This window comes from Hippocampus comes, unplaced genomic scaffold (genome assembly GCF_001891065.2).
Source record: "Hippocampus comes isolate QL1 unplaced genomic scaffold, H_comes_QL1_v1.1 scaffold174, whole genome shotgun sequence".
Classification (NCBI taxonomy): domain Eukaryota; kingdom Metazoa; phylum Chordata; class Actinopteri; order Syngnathiformes; family Syngnathidae; genus Hippocampus; species Hippocampus comes.
The window spans coordinates 4,336,696-4,346,999 of record NW_017805983.1 but is presented as its reverse complement, the minus strand read 5'-3'; the positions used below and the strand labels follow the sequence as shown (position 1 = coordinate 4,346,999).

The 10,304-nt window shown below is 44.7% G+C and overlaps 1 protein-coding gene across 1 annotated transcript; it reads left to right on the top strand.

Moving 5' to 3' along the window:
- The first annotated feature begins 561 nt into the window (after nt 1-561).
- On the top strand, nt 562-7,241 carry LOC109528743 (potassium voltage-gated channel subfamily A member 3). Its single transcript, XM_019891701.1, has 3 exons — nt 562-3,488; nt 6,225-6,294; nt 6,397-7,241. The coding sequence occupies exon 1, from the start codon at nt 827-829 to the stop codon at nt 2,420-2,422; it is 1,596 nt and encodes a 531-aa protein (XP_019747260.1). The 5' UTR covers nt 562-826; the 3' UTR covers nt 2,423-3,488; nt 6,225-6,294; nt 6,397-7,241.
- Nucleotides 7,242-10,304: the final 3,063 nt, after the last annotated feature.

The window sequence follows — 10,304 nt, the reverse complement described above, 5'->3', positions numbered from 1 at the left end:
TTGTTTTCCATCATACCGACTATCGTGTTAGGGTTTGGGTGTGACCCCAAGAGCACGACAACAGGCAGGTATTGTTGAAGCCAACACTTGGCGTAGTTTATTCGAAGAGTCTTCGCAAAGTCACTCAGGGGGAAGCACGAGGAGTCCACAAGGAATTGTCCACACAAGGAACAAGCAGCTGTAGGAAATGGCAACAAAGTCCACTGGCGTGGTGACGGCACGAACTTGCACTGAGGAATGGTCTGTGAATCAATATGTACCAGTCCAAACGAGCAGATAGGCAACAGGTGGGTGATGAGCTGACGAGTCTCAGGTGTGAGGTGCAGAGCACCCTGGCTGAGGAGGCTGCCTGGCTGGCCCCTCCCTAACATATCGTTAATTATTTCGCACTTCCCTTTTCACTTTGCCGTTGTTAAATCACGGACTAATAACTGGGATCGACTGCTTTTTATGGGCACCCCCATGCCCTGTCTGTGAGCAACGACCTTGTTTAAAAAGCCCATTGATGTGTGCGTGCGCCTAACAAAGCCGAGAGCGCGACAGGGAGGGGGCACGCCCCAAAAAAAAAAAAAAAACGGTGCGCGTTGAATGACGGCCGACTGTTGCTTTCAGCGTGCGTCCTTGCGCGATGCTATTGGCCGAATAGGGCGACATGCACCCGGGCGCTCGGTGCTGTGGGCGGGTGGAAGGCTTGTTTATAACCCCACGTCTCCGGTGGTGGGCGGGAACAGCAACCACTGAGGGGAGCGAGAGTGGAGGAGGATGAGGAAGACGCCAGACACCAGGCTGTAGCGGCGGCGGGGTCCGCGGAGGCGGCCGTCCCTGGATGCGTCGTGAGCCGCGCATGGACGACCACCTGAGCCTCCTGCAATCACCACCGCCGAGCGTGAGCAAAACACGAGGCGACAACTTGGTGAACCACGGATACACCGAGACGGAGGCCGACGTCATGACCGTCGCGGCGTGTGACAACATGTTGGAAGAGTCGGCGGCTCTCCCGGGCCACCTCTCCCTGGATCGATACGAGCCGGACCACGAGTGCTGCGAGAGGGTGGTCATTAACATATCCGGCTTGCGCTTTGAGACGCAGCTCAAGACTCTCTCGCAGTTCCCGGAGACCCTGCTGGGGGACCCCAAGAAGAGGATGAGGTACTTTGATCCCCTCAGGAACGAGTACTTCTTCGATCGGAACCGGCCCAGTTTTGATGCCATTCTCTATTACTACCAGTCAGGAGGGCGCATCAGGAGACCCGTCAATGTCCCCATTGATATCTTCTCAGAGGAGATTCGATTCTATGAGCTGGGCGAGGAGGCTATGGAGAAGTTCCGGGAGGATGAGGGCTTCATTAAGGAGGAGGAGCGGCCCTTGCCGGAGAACGAGTTCCAAAGACAAGTGTGGCTGCTTTTTGAGTACCCGGAGAGTTCAGGACCAGCGCGGGGCATCGCGATCGTCTCCGTCCTGGTCATCCTCATCTCCATTGTCATTTTCTGTTTGGAGACACTGCCCGAATTCAGGGACGAGAACCGCGATGCAATCCCGATCGCGCCTGTGATCAATGGCACCCTTCCCTATTTCATCAGCCCCTTCTCAGACCCCTTCTTTGTGGTGGAGACGTTGTGCATCATTTGGTTCTCCTTCGAGCTCCTGGTGCGCTTCTTCGCGTGTCCGAGCAAAGCCACGTTCTCCAAGAACATCATGAATATTATTGACATTGTGGCCATCATCCCTTACTTCATCACGCTGGGAACGGAGCTGGCCGAGAGGCAAGGGAACGGACAGCAGGCCATGTCGTTGGCCATCCTGCGTGTCATTCGCCTAGTGCGCGTCTTCCGCATCTTCAAACTCTCGCGTCATTCCAAAGGTTTGCAGATTTTGGGTCAGACCCTCAAGGCCAGCATGCGTGAACTGGGCCTGCTCATCTTCTTCCTCTTCATCGGCGTCATTCTCTTCTCCAGCGCCGTCTACTTTGCCGAGGCCGACGACCCGGAATCGGGATTCAACAGCATCCCGGACGCCTTCTGGTGGGCTGTGGTCACCATGACTACCGTTGGCTATGGGGACATGCATCCCGTCACCATTGGGGGCAAGATTGTGGGCTCTCTGTGCGCCATCGCCGGCGTGCTGACCATCGCGTTGCCTGTGCCGGTCATCGTTTCCAATTTCAACTACTTCTACCACAGGGAGACCGACGGCGAGGAACAGGCCCAGTACCTGCACGTGGGCAGTTGTCAGCCTCTGGCAGAGCCCGAGGAGTTGAGGAAGACGCGCTCGTCGTCGTCACTCAGCAAGAGCGAGTACATGGTGATAGAGGAGCATGGCATCAACAGCGCCTTCAAGCAGCAGCCAAACTTTCCCACCAGCGCTCAGAACAACTCACAGAACTGCATCAACATCAACAAGAAGATCTTCACTGATGTGTAGTTGGTTCTGGTGTCGCGGACGTCGCGAGTGGATGCGCGATGGCTCAGATGTCATTGCGCACGGAAGCAGTGCTGGATGAGTGAGGCGGTTAAAAAAAAAGCCCAAGTCCCATTTACTTTTATTCTGACAATTAGAATCGGTTCCAGTGCTTACAATTTAAAAAAAAAAAAAAAAAAAAAAGAATAAAATCGCGTGCGGAGAGAAGGCACTCCTTAAAAGCCTGCAATAGAGAGGGAACCTGTTGTAGCTGTTCAGGAAAGCTTTATAACTGTGAAAGACTACAAATGTATACTCCAATGACCTTCACGTTGTATTAACCACAGTTGTGATTCGTCAGTCGTAGCCAATGTGCAATATCCAGGATCGTTTTGATGTGTTCAATGTCTCTTTAAACACACGCAGTTTATGAAAAAGAAAAACTAGTTAACCTATATATTAATTAGACTGTGCTATGCCTTTACCGTGCGTTAAAGTCTAGTGCAATGCGCTACTCCACCTGTTAACAAATCAACTCCCATGTAGAATAGAGGCGTTTTGTGGTGCCATGTGGGGCCAGTGGACCACCGTGCTGTGTCTCATCACCCACTAAAGACACGTGTTAGGAGGAGAGCAAAACCGAGGCAGAGCTCTTCCACGCGAACACGCGTGCTTCTCTTTGGATGCCTCAAATATAACCTGCTGTGATGCAATCTCCATGGTGACGGCCGTTTCCTGGGCAACCCCAACCAGTGTTGCCATGGCGCCCCTGTTTCCACAGAAACCGCCCAGATGGCTTGGAAGCTATATTGAAGATTAGCATCTGAATAACGTGTCTTCAAGGACTGCTGTTGATGACGTCAAGTGTGTTTGCGTGTAAACGCAACCTCGCAGGGAGTCAAACGTCAACAAGCTCATCTATATTCGACTGTGATGATCCAAATCCTGCCACCCTGAATGAACCAGTCTGAAAACGAGGAAATGGATGGAGAGGCACCCTTCAAAGATTTCTGAATGGACTGTCTGGCTCTCCTGGGTGCAACACTGTTGGCGCCCAGCAGGGGATGCTCTTCACCCACCGATGGCACCGGTAAGTCCCAAGCACGTTTCCTTCCCATGTCCTAATGGCATATATTTCCCTTTGACCACTAAAAGTTTCCGCAGATTTATCGCCGCTTTATGGACCTGCCAATGCAGACATCCTGTTTGTTTGGACAGGTCCCAATAAGGGTGTGCCAAACGTTCGCATCGTTTGCTGGTGTAAACAACTTTGAGTATTTCATGTTTTCACCTTCAGTTGACTTTGTGTATGAAAAACATGCCCACTTTGCCGCTCTCGCTTCTGCCCCCTGCTGGCCAATACCGCCTGCCAGCAGAACAGGTGGCTCGTGTCCCTTTGTGACCTGGTCGTGTTTACCAAGAGAAACAAAGACTTGACATATTTAGCTGAAAAGGGATCACTCTGCGCCTTGCTGAAGGCTACGTTTAGGTTTTCCTCTGTGAAGACAACATACTTTCCTTGACCAATACAATATAATTGGCACCTTTATTTACTGTATTGTCAAAAAGCTGAGAATTATTCTCAGCTTTTTGCCTCTACACACCACCACAATGGATTTAAAATAAAACAAGCTGTGCTTTAATTTGAAGGGATTTACTTTGTACATCTAAATCAGGTGAACGGGGTCGGAATTACAACAGTTTGTGTATGTGCATCCCTCATTTGAGGAGACTAAAAGTAGTCAGCTCAGCTGTTCTATGACCAGGTGGGCATTTATGGCTGCCGATGGAACTTGTTCCCGTGTTTATATGTTGACGGTGTGACTGCTGGCAAACATAGCAGGCTGAATTCTGAATTAGGCAATGAATTTGTTTTGTCATATCCTGCCTAATGCTTCTGAACTAATTGTACGGCGCTTCACAGTGTAGAGGGACAATGACATGAAGCATATTTTGGGAGCAACCAAAGTTTTTGAAGGCATGGACGCTTTTGCAATGGTCAGTCACCTCACCCGAATACAATTGACCATGTATTTTACTTGCTGAATTGACAGAAGTGAAGAGAAAATGCAATTAAGTATTAAAAAGTGAAAGTTTGATTCACCCGCGACCGTGGTGAGGATAAAGCGGTTCGGAAAGTGAATGAATGGAAGTTTGATTCATGAGTGTTCATATGTCCTGTTACTTTTTTCACTGAAAAGTGAGAGGCACATATATTCGAGCTGGAAATCTGCAGTGCATCTTGTTAATTTTATTTTAACTTCAATGTGGTGGTCTTTAAGAGCCTAAAAGATGAGAATTATATCCAAGTCCCAATAGGCTCAACCCGCATTGTTCTGTGTTTTTTGTTATTGTAAAGTGTCCTTGGGTGTCTTGAAAGGCGCTTATAAATAAAATGTATTATTATTATTATTATTAATAGTGTATTTATAGTCCTGACTGTATTTCTCTCTAGTCACAAGTGTATGGCACTCAGGTCACTCTCCCTAAACTCAGTCAAATGAGAGAGTGACGCAGGGAGACCCACAAAGTGACCCCCGTCACTGATTCTACTTTTGTGACCGATGACCTTGGTTTCAAATTTTCTTGTGAAAATCTCATCAGCAAAATGGCATTCCAACTTCTCAGGTCACATAAAAGCCCCACTCAGGGGAGATTGTACTTGTTTACCCTCTAATTTGATTGGTCAGGCTGGGAAAATGGGAAGAGCGAAGAGAAAAAGTAGAGCGCCACTCACAGGACTTCTTTCTTGCCTTTTTTTTTTTAAGTTGTTTTTGTAAAATCATCAAGCACACGGATGCTTGTGATGAGTGAACTGGATGTCTGTTTTTCTAAGGCATCTTGGCATGCTCGCTTCTCCTTTCATCTCCTCTTGACACATTTTGAAGAGACAATTTGGCCATAGTGTGTTTGTTTTCCCCCTCTCTACTCTGAGGAAACACCGCAAAATACTTGGCTCAAATGTTTCACACTAAGATCTCTTTTATCAAGCAATAATAATAGTAATCAGCATCATCATCATTAGTATTATGATTATTATTACCTTTAAGTCTCATATGGGCGGCAATGATGGTCGACTGGTTAGCACGCCGGCCTCACAGTGCAGCGGTCAAGTGTTCGATTCCGGCTCTGGCCTTCCTGTGTGGAGTTTGTATGTTCTCCCCGTGCCTGTGTGGGTTTTCTCCAGGTACTCCGGTTTCCTCCCACATTCCAAAAACATGCGTGGCAGGTTAATGGAACATTCTAAATTGTCCGTAGTTGTGAGAGTGAGCGCGAAAGGTTGTTCGTCCATGTGTGCCCTGCAATTGGCTGGTAACCAATTCAGGGTGTACCCCACCTACTGCCCGACCCTTCTGAGGATAAGAAAATGGATGGATGGATGAAGTCTCATATGTTCAGTGTACACATACCCTGACCTTGTCCGCTGATGGGACAAACCTAAAATCACAACATGATAGGACTACAATGAAAAAACGTTTATTCATTTTTATAAAGAATAAAATCACCTGGATCCCGAAAATTATTTTATTTTGTGCAACCACCTGACATAATATTATTTAGGAAATTCAACCAATATTTTTTTCTGTGTGTTTTCAACTTTGGTTTGCAATTCCTTCCTTGGTAGGGGAGTGAGAAAATGTGTATTGACTCACAGTCAAACATTTCTATGAAAATATACAATGTAAACTTGCATCAAAGCTCAAAGGTTTCTCTTGTCTGATACATTTTGGGTTTGTTCATTTCTAAGAGAGGAGGAAGGGTAATGTCTTATTCTGTCATTATTACCACCACAACGACATTAACAATTTTGCCTTCCATGTCACAGTTTCTCAGGTGGAAGCTGCCCAGGCCGCCTGGAAGACTTGCAGCGCCGTCGTTGACTGACTCTCGTGCAGGTAATATTTCAAAAGTAGCCTGGAAATGATATTGAAAATGACTGAATGATATTTTACTACCCCTTTTAAAAATCATCTTACATATTTTTTCAATCTCTGCAGGGTTGTAAGACAGTATTTCTGTGGACCAAATGGGGTAAACTTGATTGACAAAAGAATTACCCCTGGAGTAGAATTTCTTCCTCTGCCTTCTCGCTGGCGTCCTTATACTTGGTGCCTATAGCAGCTCCGCCCTGCCAATTGATCCTCTTTAAGACCAAAAATCAGGAAAATCACAAGAATATTAAAAAAAAAGAAAAAAAGAAAAACTCTCTACATACTGTGTGTACAGGACAGTTTATCAAACAGCCCGCTTCATTTCTAGCTGTGTAGCTGCTGTTTTATGGCTGCTCTCTGTTTTTGCGTAAAAGTGTCACAGCATCAAATGTTACACGCAGTGAGAAAATTCATCTTGACAATTCTCCATTTTGCCCGACGCTTTCGAAGATGGAGAGAAGACAGCCAGCAGTTTCAAAACAAAGCACCCAATTCCTCGGATCTATTCAGATCTCTATATATGTGGATGCTATATTCATGTTTCTTCTCACTCATCATCAGTGCTATTGATAACAGAGAGTTCTTTTTTTCGTATTGAAAGCTGCAAAAATAAAAGAGGCCAAACATCGAGTGAAAGGAAACTGTGATATAAATCAAAGACTGTTAACCACATGCCTTTGTTAGCTCAGTGTGCTCTGTATTGCTAACATTTAAAATACATGTATGTTACATGTGATCGTTGCTGCGATTCCCCTGCACTACACTTAAAAAAAAAAAAAGTGCACCCAGCACAGAGCTCGCGTCTGTCCCTGAGTGCTCTGCTGCAGAATGTTGGCAGGGGAAGGCTACGTTTGTCAGTATTTGTTCGACGTTACTCTGTGCTGTCTTTAAACATGACCCATTTAACGAGATCATGACTTGCACTGTCTTTATTTGAAAGCGCGCGTCATCTGTGAACAAATTAGATGTTCATTTACTGCCAAGAGGGGAGACTGTCAAATTTATTGTGCATTTATCGACAATCAGACAATCTTAATCCATTTAAAATGTCCCAAATCAAATTGAGGTCGGAGCTGAAAACGCTGCGTATGAATTTGGAAAAGGCTTCTTCATAGAGCATCATATTTGCATTTTTCCGATCAATCATGAAATCCTGTGATGTGAGTATTGTCGCGCAACTAGGTCTTAAAGCAGTGACATAATGCAAGTGTTGTGTCTACCCCTCTGTTTACAAGTAGACTGCCCTCATGCTTGTAAACAATTGTGGCAAAGTATAATGTTGTTTGCTACTTTTTAAGTGTGACAACTGTAAACCACTTTGCTGCACCCATGTGTTTTTTTAAACTGTTTTGTCCTTCAAAAAAAAAAAAAGAAGTAGGTTACAATAGTCTCATGTGTCTGTGATTCTCCCAATTTGTTGCAAATGTCAGAATTACTTCATACTGCAAAAACATATTCATGAGAGCCATATGCAAAGACACTGACAATATATGCGTGATGTCGTGATTGTGAACAGTTCGCCAAAGGAGTACAGCAGGCAATCACCATAGCAACAAGAGCGAGCTCTTGCTAAGACCGGAGAGATGCACAGAAGGTGAAGTCATCGAAATGCTCAAACCATTGTGATCTGTCTACACTTTCTGACAGGAAGATGGTTGGCTGTGTGTGTCTGTGTGTGTGTGTATGTGTGTGTGTGTGTGTGTGTGTGTGTGTGTGTGTGTGTGTGTGTGTGTGTGTGTGTGTGTGTGTGTGTGTGTGTGTGTGTGTTTACTTCCTGGCAGAAAAACAGTGTGTGACCCAACAAGCAGGCACAGACTCAATTTGGACACGAGTTAAACACAATACCAGAACCATATTAATGGAGGAGTATCAGCACAAAAACAAACAGCAAAATTATGAAGTCATAACTGACGATGTTTAGTGGCAGATGTACAAATATGTTAACATGGTTCAGACTAGTTCATTATATCAAATGCATGATTAGTTTTCTGTTCGGTTTTGCTACAAATATCCACAAAGGGCAGAAAACATCCGTCATTTTTTTTTTTCAAGAGGAACCGAACTGTAATTGTCAGTCAGACAATCAGTCATATTTTTTGTAACCATACTTCGGTCATCGCGTCCATCAGTAAATTTAACCAGTCCACCACCCAAATTGCAACGTTTCTGCTGTTTTCTTTTTGCCGTTCATCTCAATGGGGAAAGATGATTTGAGATACGAACGTTTTGACTTTCGGACATCTTAAAGGAACAACCAACACTTGTATTTCAAGGCGCCACTGCATTCTCAATATGAGTTTAGGTGAAAATAGAAAAAAAAAAGCTTTTTTTAGTAAAATGTCTTTTTTTTTGTTTGTTTATTAATTCGCCAAACTGTTCTGAGAAACGACAGCTGTTATTGAGTGGAAGAAATGAACATTAGTAAGACTAAACATCACAACTGCGATATGATTAGTTTCAAAAGAGTGCATTTTAATTAATGCACTCTTTAGAAACGAGACTGGAGCAGAAATCAAGGTCAAGCAATGTCGGGTATTTAGTGCATTTTTAACCTTTACATCTGAATCACCTCTCGTGTGCTCTCTGTCATATAATAATATCGTACCGTACATCATGTGTGACAAAACGTGACCAGATTAATGTTAAATGAGATCATATACAGGTGTCAGTAGAGAGATTTATTGTTGCGAGGAATGATGATGCTGTTGCTAGTGCCTCTGCATAAATGAGAATGCTGATTGGCTGAGCCGGCGTAGTATTCAGCCACAGGCGCAGTAGACGGGGCGGGACACCCGCTACGCTTTGCAAATGAAGAGACTCACACAAGTGCTCATATTCACATTACAGTGAGGGCAAATGCAGACATGACTACACTTGCCTGTACATATGCAGCATGTAATGTGCATGTATTCCAAAGCAAATGTAGCAAACAAAGCGGATGGATACAAAAGAGTGATAACTTGAAAGAAAAGACGATGCTGCTTTGCCCTTCGGGATGACTCACTTCAAGTGACCTTTAAATCTCCACCTCTCCCTCTGTTTGCCACCTTTTCATTCCCCGCACACTTTAATGGGGCCTGACAACTCTCCCTGAAACCACAGTTTTCCTTGGATCTGGCCCACTGTTACCTCCATACCGCATTGTTACAAAAAAAAAAAAGGTGCCATCGCTTAAAACGCAAACAAACAATTGTGCCTGATTAGTGAGGCTGTCAGACCTCAGCAAGTGCATTAACTGTTGATTTGATTGGACTGACCAGACGGTGAGCACTTAACTGCCGCCCGCAGCCTGGAGAGCAAACATTTGCCGTGGGAATGAATCCTTCACTTCATACTTGATTCAGAGTCACATTAAGTCTGACTAATGTTTTGTGAGCGGTGCATTGATCTCCTTGTACAAACTACGTGTAAACGTAGCATCTTCAGTGGCGTGCAGTTATGGCCTTCAAGGCCTTCTCCTTAGCTTCAATAACTATTTGAAGCATGGCACTACAGAACACTTACAACTTGCATGAAATGGTAATCATTTATTTCCAACAGTCTTCTGTTTTTATTTCAATGAATGTGTGTGCACTGCACAGCTTCCAGTCGTTTATCGTTTTTTTTTTTTTTGTGTCCAATCACATTTAATCTTCGATATGTTACCAAGCAAATATTATTTGCTCAATGCCTAATGAAAGGCTGAAAGTACAAATAAATAAATATTTGTTCGCATTAAAAAGTAAAGAAAGGTAGACAGATAAATATTACGGTAGTTAAAAGCAACATTAAAAAGGTAGATCTTGAGTCGTGTTTTGGTTGGTTGAGCTTAAAATATGCATGAAAGATTGGTTTGTAGGACGATGTCGGACACGAATAAACGGGCATTTTCATGGTGAACTTTTCAAGAACGAGACTTTTTGAGGCACGGTTAACCAACTCTGTTGCTGGCTGTCGTGATTCAAGCTGGAAATTGATTATTGGGGGCCATTGGG